Source organism: Marmota marmota, unplaced genomic scaffold (genome assembly GCF_001458135.2).
Source record: "Marmota marmota marmota unplaced genomic scaffold, marMar, whole genome shotgun sequence".
NCBI classification, from domain to species: domain Eukaryota; kingdom Metazoa; phylum Chordata; class Mammalia; order Rodentia; family Sciuridae; genus Marmota; species Marmota marmota.
Window position 1 is genome coordinate 50,075,567 of NW_025999977.1, and position 22,121 is coordinate 50,097,687.

Sequence of the window (22,121 nt, forward strand, 5' to 3'; positions counted from 1 at the left end):
AAGTTAACCTTAAATGGTTTTTATTATATTACGAAGACATTTACATTAGTATGAAAATATTAAGACATGTGTTTTGTTCAAGTAGTATTACTAAAGTTAATTCAAGAGAAAATACACTTATTTCTTCTTTGCCATTTTATTTGAACACAGTATAAAATTGGGATCTATAGAATATCAATTCAAGACTCTCAGTTATAACACTTATGCCTGACAGTTTGGACTTTTTCTTCCCCTCACTGTTTCCTGAATTCTTGAAATAAGGTTGTAGTGTTTCTATACTGAAGTGCAGATTTAAATTTTTTTCTTGTGACATGGGTAAATGATTTGCAGTGGAAGCTGACAGATCTTGGTTTGTATTCTAGCTGGGAAGCATTGAACAACCCTTCTGATGCAGGGACGCCCTCCTTCACAGGGCTGCTGGGCCCGTAAGTGATATGAGGGTCGTGCGGTGCAGTGGTCAGCATCCGACATGTGTTGTTATCCTCTCTTAAGAGCTTCCTGGATCCTGGTGGCTGAAAGTCTTTGATTAGGCAAGAGGAAGGGATCTGAATGAAGTCGACTTTCCAGCTGAGTTTTAAAAAATTATGCTGTTGGATAAAGGAACCAAATCTCAACACTTTCTTTGGCTCTTAATTTCAGTTTGTCCACAGGAGAAATTGAAAAGCGGGCCCAAGCCCTTCATCTCCTCCAGACTTTGAAGACTGATCCTGAAGCCTTTCAGAAGCACATGGCCAAGTATATTTACCCCACTATTGGTGGCCTTGATCACGAAAGGTTGCTGTATTATTTCACTCTTCTGGAAAACTGTGGATGTGCAGACTTAGGTAGACATGCCATTAAGCCAGAAACCCACATTCGGCTGCTGAAGAAGTTTAAAGTTGTCGCATCAGGTAGGATGCACATGTCACTGCTCAAACTTGGTTTTTTTAAATTAAATCTAGGGATTAATTTTTTGTACACATTAGATTTATATACACAGAATATTGAAGTTGATCAACTGTAGTTACTATTCTGTTTTTTCAATTCCTTCACTAACAGCTGAGGGAATTAAATATCAGAAAAAGTAAGAGACCTATTGAAAGTCATACAGTAAGTTCTGATAAACCTAATACTTAAACCCACAGCTTCAACTCCTGTTCCAGAGGTTTATCCCCGTTTCCATTGACTAAGACATTCAAGTTCGCTTCAATGGAGCCTATTTAAAAATATGCATGAAACACTTGAAAAAGAGCCTTTGCATCTTTGATAAATTGTGGAAATCTTTAGAATAGGGTCCCTGTGCTCATAATTAAGAAATTAAACATGCTAATACTACTGTTAAATCTTTGTGATAAGTTGCATGGCACTTTCATGTCTATATTTATTTGATATTCATAACAGCTTTGAGAATGTATTTCAGGTTTTTTTTTTTCCACTTACAAAGGAATAAGGGCTAAGATCAATCCCTGTCTATAGGTAGCTGGTGAAATGCTAGATAAATAACAAACAAATATAATGCAGTCTGGCGAAGACTTAGGACTTGTGGAAGCCTGGAGAGGTGAGAAGATACTGCCTTCCTGAGTGTACACATGAGAAAACTGAAGCACACAGAGTGGCCTGTCTAGGATTGCAGAGCTGATCAAGTTTCAGGCTGGGACCAGTTCTCAGATCTCCTCAGATCTTCTGATCTTTAAATGAAACCAACTGTCTAGTGTAAATGGGAGATTGTTTCTGTGTGTGTGTGTGTGTGTGTGTGTGTTTATATCTGAGTGAACCACTTACCCACTTTCTTTTCTCATTAGGTCTTAATTACAAAAAATTGACAGATGAAAATAAGAATCCTCTTGATGCATTGGAGCCAGTTCTTTCAAGTCAAAATATCTTATCTATTTCCAAGCTTGCTCCCAAAATCCCTGCAAAGGAGGGACGGATGCTTTTGCCCAGCTCTCTGTACACTGTTTGGTTACAGAAGTTATTCTGGACTGGAGACCCTCACCTCATCAAGCAAATCCCAGAGTCCTCCCCAGAGTGGCTTCATGCCTATGATATCTGCGTGAAATACTTTGATCGCCTCTACCCAGGTGACCTCATTGCTGTGGTGGATGCGATTACATTCTCTCCAAAGGCTGTGGCCAAGGTAACCAAAAGATAGAAAGTATGTTGAGTGGTTTAGAAGAAATGAAAATTGTTTTCACAGTCTGTAGATATGTTTTTATTTCCTTGAAGTAGAAAATGATTGCTTGTCCTTTGATTTTTTTTTCCTTTCTTTTAGTTTTTTATTTTATTTATGTATTTATTTTGCTAAGCATGAGGTTTTAATTGGGATCATTTTTCTCTATTACAGATTTTTAGATAGTGAAAATCAGATTCACCTGTTCTGACTTACATGGTTTTTTAATACATATTATAGTTTTTGATGATATCATTTTAAAATACATTTTCAAGGGTAAAGAAACTCCATTGTTAAGCCAAGAGTACCTTTATTCAGAACTCACACTAACAATTTGTCTGTATTAAATTGAGCCCTTAAAAAATTTCACATTGAAAATCACACAGCATATGGCTTGGAGATAGACACTGCCTATCACATTTTCCAATTTTCCATGCTCAGATCTGAACCCTTGGAGTTGATCTTAATAGCTGCTCTCAATCCCTCAGCAATGTGTACTTTCTCTCAGAAGAGATGGCGGAGGTCCTTCTCCCCTTCTCTCACTCACCCAGGTTTTATTGCTAGGAAAATATCCTTTCTCATTGCTTGGGCCCAGGGTGTTCTCTCTTCTGGAAAATCTCCCAGCCTCTACAGAAAGTTGTTGTCTCTGGAATGCCTTTTTAAAAATAAAATCTCCTTTTGCCCATCTTTGCTTTCTCCTTACCCCAAGTCAGCTTCATTATAGTTAATAGTATCCTGGAAATCGGATAATTACAGAGAATACAAACCATTCATTTGAAGGTTGGCAAAGGAGTGGATCAAACATCTGTGGAGAAGGCTAGGTTTTACCTAACTAGATGCACAGTTGTGTATAACCAAAGACTTCTTTTTTTTTTTTAATTGTTGTAACCCAAGTAATTTAATTAACAACTTGGTTTCCATTTTATAAGCACTACATTGAAAAGGAGATAAACATTTTTGTTACTTTCAAGGAAGAAAGTAAGAATTGTTTTAAAGGAAGATGCTATGGTATATTTGAAAAAAATCATAAGTTTGGAGTCATGCAAATCTGGCTTTGAACTCTGAATCTGTCACACATCAGCTATGTAGTGTGGCCTCAGGTCTTCTGCCTTTTCCAAGGCAGAGTCAGGGCTGAGTAATCTGTGAGGAAGATAACATTATTACTCTAACTTTATAGACGAAAGCTAAGTTGGTAATGAGGAGCCACAAATTGAACTTGAGGGAGGCTGACTTCCTCCATAGCCTTTATGTCTCGTCACTGAACTGTGCCACCCTTCAAAAGTCATAGAACAAATCATTGGAGCCAGTCTAGAGACAGGTAGGGTGCGATGGTCAGAGAACCCCAAGCATTTCAGACCCAAAAGAACAGACTCTCCTGGGCTATGTCCATAGCAAGGCTGGGTCCAAATGAGAGAGGCCATGCAGGAGCCTGGTAATATATGGGAACGAATAGATCCATGTGGTCAGTTTGTATCCTAGAAAAGTAACCGCAGAGCTGGGGCCTAAACCCTGGCTGAAAGGCAGATAAGCAAGGAGACAAGCCGAGGCAATGGGGGAGTCCCCTCCTAAGGCAGTCTCTCAGCCCCACTTCAGGCTAAAGGAGGTTTTAAATATTTTATGTGGGTATAGGACTGGTTAGCGAAGGCTATATGCTAATTTGAGCGTGTATATGAAGGTATGTGTCTTGACAGTTTTAGACCTTCCAGCAGCAATTACTTATTAATGATTGAACCCTGTACCACAGTCTTAAGTTTACTTAGTTTTAGCTGTTATTTATGTTTTGAGTCTGATTTTTAAGTTACAGCACATTTTCATGGCTTCATCTAATCGTAATCTTGCACTTTAAGATGTCTACCAACCATCTGAAACTGGATGGCATAATCTTTTGTTCCTATGTTTGTATTTTTCTGAGGAGAAAATGCCTGGCTGACTCAGTGAAGATGAGGTCAGTCAGTTTTTGTTGCTTCCTCTTAGCTCAGATGGTATATCCAAAGCATAGATGTTTTTTGTAGCTGTTCTCAAGAGAAGGTTTTCTATCGTCAGGTAGATATATAGAGAGTGTTTAGACTACTACATCTAGAAGTAATTTTTGTTAGTCTAGCTATAGTATTTGCTTTCATTTTATTAATCAGCAAGCTTTTAATTTTCTGATCAGAGAGGAAAAGTGTAAAATTTAGATAAATGTTTAAAGCCACACACTGCTGTCCTATATATATAGAGAGAGAATATAAAAATAAAAATGAAACACAACCCACACATGTCAGAGGACACATTTGGAAGAGGAAATGCAGCTGGATTTGTCCAGATCTGCAAAACACCAGATGTTCCCACAGCTTGTACATGATGTTAAAAATGTAAAATAAGTGTGTACTATTCATACAGTGTTCAGTTTTCAAATGTGTACCCACATTTAATTCAGAACCAAATTTTCAGAACTAGTAAGCTTATTCTAGAGTACATTAAAAAAAAAAAAAAAAAAACAGTAATCAATTATTCAGATACTGGAAGTCAGGAATATCCCAAACCTTGAGTGCCCATTTCAGGTAAATACAGCAGGATGGGCTCCCCGCACTCCTGGTCACAGCCATTTAGTTAACACTCACATCAGCAGGATTCTTAGAAATTCTGGGGGCAATACTCACAAACCAATATTAATGTCTTGTTGCAAGAGAATGATTTTCACGTCATTTGAGATGATGAATGTGCAAAAGGGAAAAGGACACAAATGTTTAAAGTCTTTTGCTGCAAACCCAAATTGTTTTATGTGATCCGGTCAGGTTAGAATTGCTCTCCTATTGTTTATCCAACTCGGCATTAAAGAAATTATCATGGAAAGGACAGAGCAAGTTAGTAGGTGGTAAGTCTAGGAAGACAGAAGATGAAAGGCAGGTCTAAACAGCATTGCTCGGTTCAGCCCTGATGTGGTTAGGTACGGGAAACATCTGTGTAACCACTGCCCTTGTGTTTTCTACTTTCTCTTGGTTACTAATGTGGCCACATCCATAGGTAGGACATTACTCCTGTCACTTATGAAATCTATCAAGTTTGCTGGAATTCTTTAAGTACCCTTTGGTGTCGATGGAATTTTAAAAAGGCCTTCTAGTATCTTTCTCAGAGCTCTTTAACCTGGAATGGGATAGACATTTCCTGCTCCCCTCACCCCTGGTCCCTCAGGTGCCTCGAGTTCTAGGTCGCACCACTCACAAGTCACTGCGGTTGTAAACCACTGTTCCTGGTGGGAACATGTTGTCTCTCCTGAACTGGAGCATAAAAATGGCTGGAAACCGCGTATCTGCTAATCCTCTGGCCTTTGGACACCAGTTCTATTGATAATGAAGCCCCCATCTGTCCTTCCTTCTTTCTTGTTGTCTCCCCTTCTTCCTCCTCGTAGTCCCCTCTTTGGGGTTCTGCCTCTGAAGCTATGGAAACAGTAGAAGGGCATCTTTCATATTATAGCTGTTCAAATTCTTGAAATAAGCAACTCTTTGCTCTTTTATCCTATTGTTCCAACAACTTGGCATAAAAAATTGGGGAGAGTAAAGTTTGTTTAAAAACAAAACAAAACAAAAACATGATTTGACCTAAAGTTTACTTCTCTCAAGGGGTTGCATTGTAACTTGAGAGTCTCTGCTGTGCTAATGTTGTCTTTTAACTAAGAATAGAAATGTCTTTCACCATAATGATTAAGTGGTCTATATAAAAATGTTTAGATAAAGAGATAGTGTATTATCTAATTGCTTAGAATGATACATGACATGGGGGTTGGGAAGGGTTTACTAGGGAAGGAACCCAGGTCCTTGCATATGCTAGGCAAACGCTAACCACTTAACTGCCCTTTTTGTTTGTGGTATTAAGGATCAAACTCGGGGGTGCTTCACCATTGAACTACATACCCAACACTTCTCTTTTTTTAAATATTAGTTGTCAACAGACTTTATTTTGTTTTATTTATTTTTATGTGGCACTGAGAATTGAACCCAGTGCCTCACACATGCTAGGCAAGCACTCTACGAAGGAGCTACAACCCCAGCCCCTTATTTTGAGATAAGGTCTCGTTAAGTTGCCCACACTGTCATTGAACTTACAATTCTCCTGCCTTCTGAGAGCTGGGATTATAGGCATGCACCACCAGACCTGGATTGACATATAATTTTCTGATGCATGAATCAAACGTAGTTTATGTAGTTTCATATTGAACATGAGAAGTTCAGGTTTAGCTATGTTCCATACCTCAGTAGTTACCATCAGAGACATTAAGCAATGGAAAACATGCTTGAAAGAAACTTAAAATGAAATTTAAAAAAAATCTATAATAAAACAATTTTGAAATTGTTATAATTGGGAAGTACATTCTTCATGAGGTTGGAATGTTTTAAAAGACAAGAACTGAAGCATATTTAATCTTTACTGGGTATCTAATATGTTAGACACTTAATGTTATCCTCAAATTACTATAACACAAATACCTTAGATATAGACTTATAAAGAGAGAAGGTTTATTTTGGCTCATAGTTTTGGACATTGCAGTGCATGATCAACTGGACAGTGGTGACAGCTTATCACTCATGGCAGGTGGAACAACCTGTTCACCTCCTGATCAGGGGGAAAAGAGTGGGGGAAGAGAGTAAGGTCACTCTTCCCCTTCAAGGGCAGATCCTCAGTGACCCAAAGACCTCCTACTTGGCCCAACCTCTTAAAATTTCTACCCCTGCAGCAGCACCAAGCCAGGGACCAGGCCTTTAAGCATATAGGCCTTTGAGAAGCATTCAAGATCCAAACTATAGCATCATTTAATAAACATAATTTTGTAATTCCTAGTGAACTCTTCAGTTTTGCTCAGAAGCATTATTTTACTATGGTTAAGTTGGATAAAATCAGATTCAGACACATAGGAATTATTGAACTGTTTTTATTTTTCCTGGTGAGAAAGAGCAAGCGTAATATTCACAAGGTCACCCAAAACGTTTCTTCTAAGAAAAATTCAAAATATGAGGAATTCCTACATCAGTGATACTAGTTCAAGGTTCAGAAACCAATATAATAGGGATCATGAAATCACCAGGTGTCACCTGGGAATGTCCCAAGTCAATAACCTGTTGATGAGTTGTCAATACAGAATATTACCTGCTCCACCAGGTCCTCTTTCCACCTCCAGAATACCAAAGGAAACTTCTGGAAGTAACCAGAAGACTAGGTTACTTCCTGCTTTTGGTTCTGGTCCGTGACTTTACCTTTGGAATCCATCTTTCTCCTGCTTTGGCATTTTGAAACCATCAGTTTTGTCCCATACTACAGTGCCTTACAACCAGACCTGGGGCTTTATGGTGCTCTTTAATTCCAAGTTATCCTGTTTGTTTTCTTCCTGGTCTTCTATCCTGTGCCATCTTCAGTGATGACCTGTTCATACTCCCTTAGCATTTTTGCAAGTTCTGGAAGTGTTCAGAGACACTGGCCTTTGCAGTTTTAAGAGTACAATCCTTTTTCATATCTGTGTCTTTGTCAGATTTCTCCATCCAGAACTCTAGCTTCTCAATTTCTGCTGCTCCTTTCTTAGGAATATTTCAGTCTCCAAATGAATCCATTTCTCTTATTTAGTTTTCATCCTGTTTCTTTAAGAACAATAATCACATACCAAGAGTTGTTTCCAGCTGGGCTGGGAATTGGACGTTCTCAAGACTAGGGACGCAGCTAAGATAGCAGCTCAGGTTTTCTTTGCCAGATGAAATCACAGGACTGCACAGGGATTGCTCCAGAGCCTCCCTTTTGTTCAGTTGCATTTACCTGCAGACATTGCTGAGTCACGTGGCTGTTACTGCACTAGCTAAGTAAGGGGCCCTAGAAAAAAAGGACCACACTTTTGTCATCTCAGCCTCTTCCAAGGAGAGTTCCTGTTTGGCTGCATCATTTTCTAGGTCTATGCTACCTTCACCTCAGTATTTCTTTTCATATATCAATTCTCCAAGTTAATTTTTTCCCTTATCTTCTTAAAATTGGTCCTTGAGGTGATTTATCTTGACTCTGTACTTCATCTCTCCTTTTCTTTTGAGATTAATTAGCTGGTTTTGAAAATAATTTATCTGTTTTCTTTTTCCTTTCTAAAGGCTAGGAAGTCCAAGGGTATGGTGTCAGCATTTGCTGAGATCTGGTGGGACCTCCTTGCTGAATCATAACATCATGGATGATGATAATAATAATAATAATAATCATGTACCGAGAGTTATGAACGTGACACATGGGGAGACAGAGCTGAAATTAGAGATGTTTTTGAGGGCAAGGATGATGCCTTTTATCTCTAATTCCTTACTTCCTAGGATGGTATGAAGCTGGTACTCTTGAAGTAGTCATTTAATTAATTATTATCATAGATTCTCAAAACTTCTGAACTCAAGATACTTTAATAGTCTTAAAAATTACTGAGAACCCTACGGAGCTCTGGTTTATAAATGTTCTATTTATCAGTATTTATCATATTAGAAGTTGAAAACAAAGTTTTAACATTAATGTGACTAATAATAGACCCCTTATAGATTGACGTGAATAGTATATTTTAAAACTTTGTTTAGTTATTAGTTATAAATAATAGTGCCAAAAATAATAATAAATAAATAAATAAATAATAGTGCCTTGGGCCCCCACTTCTACTTTTTACTCTCTTGATCTCCCTTCTGTTTTCACAAGATTTCTCCTTTTTTATTCCTTTTTTCTCTCTAGCTTGTGCATGTGAGAGGAAAAAAAAAAATTGACCTTTGACTTTGAGTTTGGCTTGTTTCACTTAGCAGGATATTCTCTAGTTCTAACCATTTAGCAGCAAATGATAAAATTTCATTGTTCTTAATGTCTGAGTAGAACTCTATTGTGTATGTATACCACATTTTGTTTAGCCGTTCATCTATTGATGGGCACCTGGGCATATTTGAATGGCAAATCACTGTCTCCAGAAACTACAAAAGACAATGAAAAGGTAAAATTGTTTTATATTTGTAAATCTGGCTTAATATAACATAGTTCATATTTGTTTCTGTAATTTACCTGTTGTTTTGGTTGATGCACATGAAGAAAATCCAGCATTATACAGATAAGAGATTGGTATTTTAATAGCCTATAATTTGGTATGTACTCTGATACTACACTGAAACTCAACAAGTGGTGGATTCTTAAACATTACAATGTGGAATCTAAAAAAGATATTATTGAACCTTTTGTATCCTTTAACACTAAAACCATTAGTCTAGATTGCATTTTGAATCAATCTCTTACTCAGACATTATTTTGTAACAGAATTGCGTTAGGCATTTGGAAATAATTGGTTCACTGATTTATGCAGATCATTCAAATGTTGATACATGGCACTATATAATTCAAAAAAATGACATGCCTTAGTATGAGCACTGGTCTCATCAGATAAATCTGTCTGAGATATAGTCAAGCCTACAGTTGTGAAAACACATTTTCCAATTTATGCTTGAAAGTTCAAATTTCATCATTGACAATGAATATACTGCACTGGTTTCCTTGAAGTGACAGGTTTGCTTTGTTCACTTTGGAGAGAATCCTTCCATTCCTAAATTTTTTAAAGGTCTGCAAGTATCCAAGTTTGAATAATCATAGTCTGTCAGTTCTTTCAAGCAAAAATGGTGTTGTGTGTAAAAACAGCTACTTCAGCTCAAAACTCACATAATTTTAGTTTTTCTTCTACTTCAGTACATAATGAAGTACTCTATCTATAGATCTTATTTCTTCACATAGAAGAAATCATTAATCATTAAAAAATGCACTCAATGTTTGATATTTAATATATAATTTTTGTTCTTTTCTGGAACTTTAAGTCACAATGATAATAAAAAATACAGTGACTCATGGCATAGTTTAATTTGTGCTGTGTACTTACAGCTTCATCCACCTATGCTTTTCCTCCCTCAGTACAAATTTAAACACAGTAGAAAGAGGTCAGTAATATCTTAGTGCTGTTATAAAATCAAGTTTAACTTGCAGATCCCTTGAAAGAGTCTTGGGATTCTTTTAGTTTGTGGATCACTCTTTGAGAACCAGTGTCACAGGTTGTTATTTCCCAAAACCACAACCATCTTTGACTATATGAAAGATCATTCCAACTTCCTAAATATTTATAATGTAATAAAAATATGTTCTGGCAAATTCATAAAAGGTAGTCTTAAAATTTCAATTTCTTAAAATAGATTAATTCCTAAGCAGCTTTCCAGAGGTAAGAAGTGTTATAAATAATTTGAAAATGTAAGAAGGAATGCCTGCTGGATGCTTTATTGATACCACCTTTCAATTTTATGAACTGCTCAGTACACAGCATTTTTTTCTATAAATTTTAGCCTTTAAGTTTTTACCTCCTCCCCAACCTCTTCTATTAATCAAGATTAATGGGGATCTGTATGAGAGGGCAAAGTATAAGACAGGAAGAGGCTCACAGCAAGTGGGCAGCCCCGAGGGGTGCTTTTTGATATTTCGTGGTCAGGATAGCAAATCAAGGAGAGGTGACTCTTTCCTGAGTTTGAGAGTGATGCTTACTCACAGCTCCTCCCCTCCCTCCCTCACTCCCACTCTTCGACTTCAGAAAGATAGAAACAAAAAATCAATGATAAGTAAATAATATTTTGGGAAGAGGTGGAATGGAGCTTGGCCTGCCCTGCAACCACTGGACCCTGCACGTTTACACTTAGTGGAACTGGGCAATGTGGAGCTGCTCCAGAAAGTAACTGTCAGGAAGCCTAGAGTGACTGACTGTGGACAGGGTACAGCCTCACACCACTCAGCTTTAAGCCATTTCTCATCCTGCGTTGAAGAGTGTGGTGAAGGAAAAAGATGCCTTCTTTCCTTCCTTCTAGAGTTTTCTGCTGATTGGAGTGAAAAATTTTCTCCTCATAGTGCAAGCGTGAGAAGTAGGGAGTACCTTTTTGTTATATTAAGTGTTTAAGCTTAATCATGAAACCATTTGCCAGCCAGGGAGAAAGACAGCTGGGATCTGTGAGGACCTGGCCCTGTTTGTCCTATGTCGTCAACAAGTCCTCCGTACCTGCTAGTCTTTGGAGTGTCCTCCTGAGGTCAGTAGTGGACAGTTTAGCCTGTGCTTCCAGAAGCTCTATTTCCCATCTCACATTTTACTCGACTGCACTGATCATTAAAACCCACCAGAAGTTATGCAATGAGCTTAATAAGTGAGAGCAGAAAATATGCTGCAGGTCAGCAACTTTAAAATGCCCCAAATTTCAATTCCTTTTATTAAATTCTCAGAGAAATTAACTTCCTAAGTATTAGATCCTCTTACCCTTTCAGCTAAGTTAAATTAAATGAAAATCTGAAATCCATAAATTCATCAAAAGTGAAATTGATAGATTAATTTTCCTAGTGTCTGTTCCACCTTGGCCAGAGAGGTCTGGTTTAGGTGCCTGGGTGGAGTCAGTTTCATTAAGCAGAATTTTCTGCTCCTCTTTGTCTGTCTTAATTTAATCTCACAACAGGTTTTCATCATTTTCAAAGATTCTCAATAATAGAAAAAGATGTATCACCGTCAGCTCCTTATCTTTGCAGTTTGGAAAATAAAGCAGATCATTAGCCCTGAGACGGGAACTGAGCAAAATAAGGCTCCCAGAAAGGATTCTTTGGATCCTTAGTCTATTCCAAACTCACATGAGTGGAATGCTAGAGCCCATAGAGGTGGCTGCGTGGTATGAGAGGGAAGAATAGGCAGAGACAGTCTTAACTGGGCTTCCTCATTTGTCCCAAGATTGGTGGGAATGCCTACCATCCAGAGGCTTACTGACGCATGCTCACCTTGAAGGAAAGGAAATCTGTCCATCGATACTTTCTCCTCTCTGAGGTGGATTTGTTTTGCACATCCCTGTCTATAGTCACTATTCTTTCTTAATTGCCATTTTCTCATTTAAGCCATGCCCCCGTCAGCCATGCTATTTTGGCTGTAGAATCCCACTGGATTGAGGAATCCTACTTCCTCAGACAGTTTTCCACTCAGGCCCACATTTCTTCCAGGTGAAAACCGCCCTCAGTGAATGTCTCAACTGAAATCCAGATGCTTTTGACAGCTGTGTCCCTCATGGCCTAGAGAAGTCCACTCCTCTGCTTCATGCTCCTCACTGACTTCTGTGCTTGTGCCATTTCCATGTTAGAAATATTTCCATCATATCTTTGGATTTTGATGGGAGAAGAGCAGCTGTTCTTCCTCTCTCAAGCTACAACCAGTCATTAGAATTAGATAGATGGAAATCAAAATTTCACTGGTGTTAGTAGAATCAGAGGGGAGCATGCTTGATTCTTGAGTCATCTGCCTGCTGTGTATAATCCCCTACTGGATCTTCAGACAGCCTTGCCAAGCACATGGTCAGGTCTGCAGCATGTACACACTGTCAGAAGGGCTTCCTCCTCCTTGTTCATGGGTCCTAGAGGCAGCTTCTGGTTAATGCTGTCCAATAGAACTATAATGTGAGCTGTCTATAGAATTTGAAATTTTCTTGTAGCCACATTTAAGAAATGAAACAAAATAGGTGAAGTTATCCTAAGTATTATCATTTCATATGTAATCAATATAAAAATGTTAAATATTTTACATTCTTTTTAAAGAGTTTTTTTTTAAAGTCTAATGTGTATATAATACTCAAGCTAGTTACTTTCAAATGTTCAGTAGCCACATAAGCGTGTTGGACAGAAATGCTGCTCTAGAGCAGAAGCCTAAGCCTTACCCACAAATATTTTTCCACTGGAGGGATAAGAGTAGAAGAGTGTGCTTCTCTTACAGTCAGGTAGATCTACAGAAAAGGGAGAGGGCTAGCTACCCTTCATCTGTTTCTTGTCCCCATGTCATTTGTTAGATGTCTCCTCCTGAGAAGTGGGAGGTGAAGAATGAAGCAGTATTTGCCTTTTGGGGACCCACGAAACAAGCTTCCTGCTATATGGGTCAAGGTAGGAACTCCCAATAGGAGAAAATGGTTATTACCACACATACCCAATTGGGTGTCAAAGTAACAGTTGTAAAATTGTTATCTGTCTTCTACAGAAATCACAATATGTACTATGTCGTGTAATAATAAAAGCTACAATTTATTGCTGCCTTATTATGTGCCAGGTACTGGCTCAATACTTTGCCTTATCTCCAGTAAACATCACAGTGGCCTTGTTACATATATATTAAAGTCTCCATTTTGAAATGAGTAATTTATTCAAGGTCAGAAGCAAGTTAGTAGCTGAGCCAGAATTCCACTTCTAGTCTTACTGCTCAAGTGTCGGGGGTCTTCAGCAAATGCTAATCTTTTTCTTCCTTAGATAGGAGCCTACAGTTTTCTGAGGCAGCCTATAAATTTGTTGGAGATGTTTATGTGTTATTCTCTTACATGGAATCCACTTTCACTTGTTCTATTTGTTGTCCTTTGTGTAGCAACAAAGAAATAAGAGCTACATAAGTCCTCCTTGATGTGACCGCCCTTTCAACAATGCAGTAAAAATACCATGTTCCCTGCAAGTCTTCTCATCCCCTTTTCTTTATTCTCCAAATAACCAGGATTACATGTGTTCCAGTTCTAATCACCTTCTCCTTGCTACTCTTTTATTGATTGATTCATTGGTGCCAGGGCTTGAACCCAGGGGCACTTAACCACTGGGCCACATCTTCAGTCCTTTTTTGTATTTTATTGTCTGATATTTCTTACTGTGGGTTGCATATCAGATGGGCTTCATGGGGCTAGAGCAAGCTGTAGGTGAGGCTGCATTGCCTTCCAGAGGCCCTAAGTGAGAACTTACTTCTTTGCTTTTGCAGTGTATACAGGCCACACTCATGCCTTGGCTAGTGGTCCCTCTTCTCTACCTTCAGTGCTAGCAACAACTTCACATTTCTCTCACCAAAGCCAGGAAAGGTTCTCCATTTTTAAAGGACTCAAAGATTATGTTGGGGTTGCCTAGATAACCCAGAATTTTCTCCCCTGTTACTTTTAATCATACCCATAAAGTCCCTTTGCCACATAAGATACTATTTTCATTGATTACAAGTATTAATAACAAGGATATCTTTGGGGGCCATAATTGTGCTTCCCCACACCTCTCCAGGTAATTAGGTTTTTAAAATGTTATGGACTTAATAAGGCTTTCTAATAGACTATAGTTAAGACCAAAATAGAAAAATAGTAAAAATTATTAAATAATATTTGTCAAACCTGATATGTACTGCCATAAATAGTAAATATTTTGTTTACTTATACATAAATGGATTTAAGTTTATTCAAAGTAAAATATTTTTACTTCCAATCCAAATAAACTACATATATCTCTATTTGTAAAGATTGGCATATATATCAAACCACCTTGGTCTTTATGTGTAATTATTAGAGTATATATTACATTGGTGAAAGAAGATATTTTCATCTTCATATTTTTTTAGTAGGAAAGATGTACACCTAATGCACGATTGTCTTAAAGTATGCACCTCTGAAGCTCCCATGCACAAGTAGTATGCTCATGGTTTAGTCTTTTCCCCACTATATGGTGATTATTGTTGCTACTTTATAATCACACTGAACTCAGCTATGAAAATGGTATAAAATGTTTTTCCCCCAGGGTTTCACAGTTAATAAATGTTAGGTGATATATATTTTTTTAATCTTGAAATAAGTACTATGCCCGTTGATAGCTGATTTTGATGTAGTTATTATTTGATTGTTTTGATTCTGAACTGAACAATTTTTATTCATTCCATATACTTTCAGGAAATGTCTATTTGAGAACCTTTTCATTGCCATTATTCTAGGTGCTGTAAACAACTAAGGAATGCCAGGGCCCTTGCTTTTGAGAAGCTCCTAGTTTATTGAGGCATATGTATGCATGCATAGCAAATGAACTTTAATACTTCAGGTTATTAAAGCTTTCCGTGTGTACAAAAGAGACAGTATTTATTGAATGTTCTCTATGTTCCAAGCTCATATTTGTTAATTGTGTTAACTAATACTGATGATTTTAAGGGTTTTGAGTATGTAGTGCAAACACTTTCATCCACTCTCAGCTGGCTTGTGTTATTGTAGTTGTGAACATTGTCCTTTATTCCTGTACTTGAACACTTCTGCTTTTAAGGGACTACTATCTTCTGTTTTCCAAGGTGAGAGTGTGGTTCAATAAACACATTCTATCTTGACAAAAATGCAAACAACCATGAGTTTAGGGGATAAGCATAGAAGAACAAATCTAAAAAGGAATTTTTAAAAAGGAATTTTTGACGATCAAAGGAACAGAACAAATGGGAGTAAGTAGAATACATGAAGGATAGGGAATGCAGTCTGTGAACCTTGATGCTTATAATTTAAGAGTAAATTATGTTATAATTCTGAGCAAAAGAACTTTCTTTTTGCAAGACTGATAAAAGGAAAGACTTCTGTGACAGGTTTTGCATGGTATCACTTATACTTGAGAAGGTGATTATTTTTCTTCCCCTTTTTCCATTTGCTAAAGAGTAAAACAAATTCATATGTTCTTAGAGGAGTCGGTATGATTTTTTTTCCCATCTGACTTGGAACCTGTTTTCTTCCAATGTGCATCACTGGTTAATTTGTCCATTCATTGAACAAGTTTTTATTGAGTGCTAGTTTAGACAGCCTCTAAGGTAGCCCTAAGTGGTCCCTACTAATATTTAAACCTTGTGTAATTCTTTCTCCTAGAATATGGGCTGGAATTGATAAGCCTCTTAACAAATAGAATACAGTAGAGGTGATGGGATGCCATTTATAAAATTAGGATACACAAGTACCGTGGCTTCTGTTTGGAGCATTCTCTCACCCCCTTGGATCGATCACTCTGGGGATCCAGCTGCCCTATTTTAAGCAGCTCAGTAGAGAGGGACCAGGGGTGCTAATACGTGTGATAAGCATGGAGGTTAGGTCTCAGTCCTGGCCAGCAGTCTGATTGTAAAATTATGATAGAATTTAATCCAGAGCCGCCTAGCCAATCTATTCCCAGATTCATGATTCATTCAAGTCTGAGATCCTAAGCATTTTAAGCTTCTAAATTGGGGTAACTTGTTATATAACAATGAATAAGTAATATGTACCTCCATCCTAGATATATAACACTAAATAGATGTTTGTCCCTGCAAACATCTCTGATGTTAGAAAACATGCTAGGGAAAGGTAGAAACTAAAACTAGATAATAAACAGAATGATTGTTCAGACATGTGCAGCATAATAAATACAAATGAAGAATAAACCTGGGAAGGACACAGGACAGAACTGTTGGAATTTAAAATAAGATGGTCAAAGAAGACTTCACTGAGAAAGTATCATTTGAACAAAGGCCATAAGGAAGTAGGGCAGCAGCAAGCTATTTGATCAAAGGGAAGATGGAACAGGTAGTACAGAGGCTGACAGGGAGCATGCTGGTATCATTTGAAGAACAGGAGGTGGCCAGCATAGCTGAAGTGGAATGAAAGAGAAGAGTAATGGAGGTAAAGTCAGGTCAGCAAGGTTACAGAAGATGGGACCAGCTTGAATAGGGTCTTGGATGAATAAGAAGTTACTGGGGAATTAATCTGAGCTGGAGTTTTAACAGGATCCCTCCGTTACTGTGTTAAAAACATTGTAGGAGGTAATGGCAGAAGGAATTAGAACATTTAGGTGACAACTGCAGTTATCCCAGTGTGGTGACCCCTTCTTATGCATGCAGGAAATGCTCTAAAATTCTCAGTGGGTGTGGAGACTGCAGGTCTCACTGAGCTCTAACTATAATGCTCTCCCCGCACCCCTTATGTGTAAAGACCTGTGAAAAAGTTTGATCTACAAATTAGGCATAGTTAGATTAATAACAAAATAATAAAGTAGAACAATTAAAACAATAAACTGTAATAAGATATTTAAAACTTATGAATTATTTCTGGATTTTTTCATTTAGTGTTTTTGGGGCAATGGTGGACCATGGGTAACTGAAAACACAGGGATATCTTTGAGAGGGAGCAGCTGTAAAAGATGATGGCAGTTTGTTTTAATGTGGTAGGAGTGAAAATGGGAAGATTGGTTAGATGCTGAAGAGAACCAAAGGGATTTGCTAATGGTTTTGATGTGGGAGGTAAAGTTTGGGAAAAGATAGTAATCTAAGAGAATATCAGGATTAAACTTGTCTGAAGAAGTATGTGAATGAGGTTGTGTTGCCATTTTCTAAGATTATCCTCCACTTTTGTTCTCTTGCCAAATGCCTGTTTTTGTCCTTATTCAGATTTGTGTGTCCATTAAAATATATCTTATACTTTTGCCTTTTCAATCCAGACATTTATGGATTATGAAGTACAAATATTAGAGCTCCGTACCTCAGTGATATGTTACGATTGTGATTTAAATCATTTGTGGGTCACAGTAAGAATTATAAGAAATATTTGCTACTATTTTTTTATATTAATGTTGTTTCTGCTAGTTTTGTTTTTACTGAGTCCTATGCTAATCCTATGAAGAGACCTTAAAGAAAATTTGAGATATGGTTCCTACTTTCATTAAGCATATTATCTAGAAATATAAAAACAAAACACAAAACAGGCAAACCCAAACAAGACACTGGATTTGAGAATTAAAATCCACTGAGCATTTGGTATTTGTAGCATCAAGGGAGGGTGATTATTAAGCAACTATTATCTCCATTCTGGAGGTCAGACTGCTGGAGGGACATTGACCAAAGTTAGCAATCAGGAAGTAGCCAATCCTTTTTAAATCCAGGTGTCCTTATTTCACAGTTGATGTTAATCATATGGTACAACTCTGCTTTAAGAACTGTGAACAGAAAAAGGTCATTATTTCTTGAAATAACCATGTAGGTAAAGTCCAGGACATAATTAGTTTCCATGCAAAGAAGCCTAAGAGATGAGTAAGAAATCTGCATGTGGTGAGAGGAAACAAGCTCATGCATACTTGTGGAAAGAGCAAATGAAGGACGAGGGGGTGGGAGTAGAAGGTAAGCACCTCACATGTGCTGATGCCTGGCATGCCCTGTCTCAGACTGGTGACAACTGTCCTGGATGATGGATGCCACTCCTGTTTTATGGACCAGAAAATTTAGGCTCAAAGAAATTAAGGAACTTTCACTAGGTCATCTTTGTAACTACTAGAGTATAGACATGAATCAGAGACTGTCATGTTCTAAAACCTTGTTGTAAATATGTTCATATAATTGTCCTCTGTTTACCAAATTACCTTAGACTCTGATGTGTTCACTATCTTTTTAAAATAACCTGATGACTTAAAACTGATAGCAGGTTGTATGTTGTAGAGGCTAGCAGGGCAGCTGGAGGACAGGAATCAAAAACACAGAACGGAAATGACACCTGGAAATGTTCACACTGAAAAGCATTTGAAAGGACCAGTTTGCAGGACCTGGGGATCAGCCTCAGCTCTCCCAGTACTGCATAGATCTTACTTGTAAATACATGAACAATACAGAATGAAAGTTGCAGCTTTGTGTGGTGAGAGAGCAACAATTGCAAGTTAAGAAGGACAGTCACACTTTTCTTTCCTAAAGTGTACTTTATATATTAGAATCATCTGATGAATGATTAGTTCTTTTGAGCTACAAGGAACCCACACATACTGTCCAGTTAGTGGGATGTTTTTATTAAGAATAACAAAGTATGAACCCTGAGGATGAGAGGAAGCCATCTCATTGAGCAAGGCTGCCCAGATGGCTGATGGGTTGTGGCATGCAGGCATGAACCTGCCCACTCTTCTTCCAACCGAGACACATTAACATTTCCCAAGAGACGATCCTTTTTGGTTGTGTGTGACTCCAGTGTAGAACCTGGCAGGACAGCTCTTGTGGCTAGCCACGTCACAGCACACTACTCGGTCTCCATGGCTGCCTTTCATAGCATCAGCTGGCTGAGGCATTTATGAATGATTTTTATTGCCAAGTAGGTGAACTATTTGTAACAAGCTCTTCTGGTTGCTTCCTCAAAGGGAGTTTTGGGTATAGCATTCATTCTGAGTGTTGTGAACTATAGAAAAGGCTAAGAATTGCTTCTCAAATGTCTGTCAGTGTCACCTTATGATAACAAGGAACTAATGTTTCCAAAAGTCTATCGTCATCAACCAGACTTCACTGGAATAGTGGATTAGATTAAGCACTTCCCTCCATCTCCCTCTTCACATCCAGATACTGTAAGAGTAGGAAGAGAATATTACTTAGTGAATTGTCACAAAAGCCCTGTGAAGTAAATAATCTTATCACCATTTTAACAGGAATAAAAAATAAGTCCCAAGAAAGTTAAGTAACTGCTCCAGTGTTTCCTGAGCTAGGAGTGACAAAATCAGGATTCACATATAGGCCTGCTCCTGAAGTCTGGCTTTCCACTACCTTCCTTGCCTGAGAAATTTGTGTAAGCCCATCTGGGGTGATCGTGATTATTGGCCTAACGGGCAAGCTGAGAACTCATTCTCTGTTTAGTCAATTTGAAATAATTTTCCAAGCACAAAGTAATAATTTAGTAAGAGACTGAAAATTGGCCAAAAGACCATGTGTGCAGCGCAATCATAATTGATAATGCCTTCAGCTCCCAAGGAGGAGTCTGGCAGGCCGCTGAGCCCCAGTGGTGTATTTCTGCAGCCCTCACAGACTCTTCATTAACCGGCTGCAAGAAGGACTGCACCCTCTTCCCATGAAGCATGTGGGTTCTGAATTCATAGCGGATGTAAATCTTGGGGAAGACAGAGGAATGAATAAATGATCTCGGAATAATGTGCAGCCAATATTAAAGCATATTTTAACATGAAAAAAGCAGTGGGGGGCGGAAAGGAGTCTGAAAATAACCTCTTTCCTGAAATGGTCTTCTCTTTCTGGCAGACTTCATAGTTTCACAGCTGTTTATTATTCAACTGTAAATCTACAGTGATGTGGTCTTCCTTATCCCTCAATTCTGCGTTCAGCCTATAAGCTCCCCACTGCTGTTTAAGTACCCTTCAAACTTACAGATTTATCTCCTAATTGCTATTTTATAAATATACTCTGCCCATGCAGTGAAGGGATTTATAATCAAAAGCTGTGCTCTCTGCTCTTTCATCTGAATGCCTTCTGCTTTGTCAGGTATTGACACCCATGGGAAGATCCTGTAGCATTTCAACCTAGGATACTAGTTTCCCCTGCTTGACAGCAAAGGGGCGCTATTTGGAGATGAAGGTGGTAAATAGTGAAAGATGGTCATCAGGAAGGTAGAAATGGTTCATGGTTGAGTCAGTAGGGCCAGGGATGTATCAGGAAGGGCCCTGTGGTAAAGGAGGTATTGCAGCTAAGTCTTTACCAATGAGAATGTGTGTTTTGAGCACCATAGTGGGAAAGAGTAGAAGGGGAGGGATAGTTCAGACAGATTTAGTAATGTTAATAAAAGGATGAAATAACATAGTTCTTTCAGTTAACTACAAGTAATGTGGGATAAATGGAAGTGAAGGGGTGAGGCTAGAAGTGAGGAAGGGCCTGTAGACCTGGCTGAAGGGTTAGACTTGTTCCTGGGAGTAGGACATTGGTTTTAAACCAAATAGTGATATTGTCAAACTTTTACTTTAGAAAGATCACTAGGTGATTGGATAAGGGAGTAGAAGGTGCCATCCTGGAGACAGGGAAACCCCCCATGTGAAGGCTCCTGCAATGTTTGACAGGACCAGGGGTGAAGGGCCAAGTGCGCTAGCTTTATGATCGTTATTGTAGTGCGTGTGTCTGTGTTTGTTTTCATAATGTGTTTATGTAAATATCCTTTGAAAAGTTCCATCTACTAGTTAGCCTTTTGTTTAGTCACCTATCAAAACTCCTTCATCATATAACCACTGCATGTCCAGTTCACCTGGTCTGATGAGGGATTTTTCATGCTACCTCTATGTGGGAGTGATTGATGCCATTTGGTCCCCAGGTAAGAAAAATTTTCATGGAGAGAGCAGAGCAAAGCAATTTTAAATCAACAAGGACCCAAGGAAATCTGGGTAGTTTCATCCTGTTGTAGCCTCTCGACATGGTGAATTAAACTGAATCTTGATAGATCTTAGATACATCACTAGTTCTTCTAGAAGCAGCACAGTAATATAGGAACAGGTTGAGGACTTTCACCTTCCTTTTTATGCCTAGTGAGTGTGAGGCCCTAGGTTTGCTCTCCAGCACTGCCAAAAGCTGGGGAGGGTAGGGATCTAGATTTTCATATCTACACTTGGTTTTGTAGAAATTTACTTAAGATGTACTTTGATCTTAATCATAACAGTTGTATATATCATGGGCATGCGTGTGATAGGAGACCTTTAAATGGAAAATGTGAATGAATGCTTTTTTTTTCTTTTTGGTACTGGGAATTGAACCCAGGTGTGCTTTAAAAGCACTGAGCTATATCCCCGGCCACTTTTTTTTTTTATTTTATTTTGAGTTGGGGGTCTCATCAAATTATGGTGAGACTGGTCTCAAACTTGCAATCCTCTAGCCTCAGCCTCTGAGTCTCTGGAATTAGAGGAATGGACCATTGTGCCACGCTATGAATGCTTTCAAATTTTAAAACCTGTGTGTGCACAACAAAGATTGATAGTAGAATTCTTTGCTAATTGCAGCCACATTTCATCCCATTTCTAACATTCTTCGTGCCGCCTCAGTTAAGATAAAGGTGACCTTCAAACTGTTGAAGAACTTAGGCCTGTGTTAGCTTATGTCATTGCTCAAAGAGAGGGTGCTTGCACTTGACGAAAGAATCCCTTTCTGTGGTTACTGTGGAAAGCAAAGGGCAAAGAAGAGTGGCCTCTGAGCCTCTCTTATATAAGTAATGGATAATTGAGGCAAAAAAGAATTATTGTTGATTTCTTGTTAAGTGTATAAACAAATGTGATAAAATAGGCAGTTGTATTTTTGTATTTGGAATTATACTCAATTGTATAAAAGCAAACATTTTAACTTAATTTTCACCTGAAGTTGCATATTTAAAACACTGTTTCATAATATTTTGTTTATAATTTTAAA

General features: G+C 38.2%; 1 protein-coding gene across 1 annotated transcript in view; it reads left to right on the forward strand.

The window, feature by feature from the left end:
• Nbas (NBAS subunit of NRZ tethering complex) overlaps positions 1-22,121 on the forward strand; it is a 351,187-nt gene that overhangs the window by 249,885 nt on the left and 79,181 nt on the right. Inside the window, 2 exon segments of the mRNA XM_048804961.1 lie at positions 640-890; positions 1,782-2,116. Coding sequence (XP_048660918.1) covers positions 640-890; positions 1,782-2,116 — 586 coding nt within the window.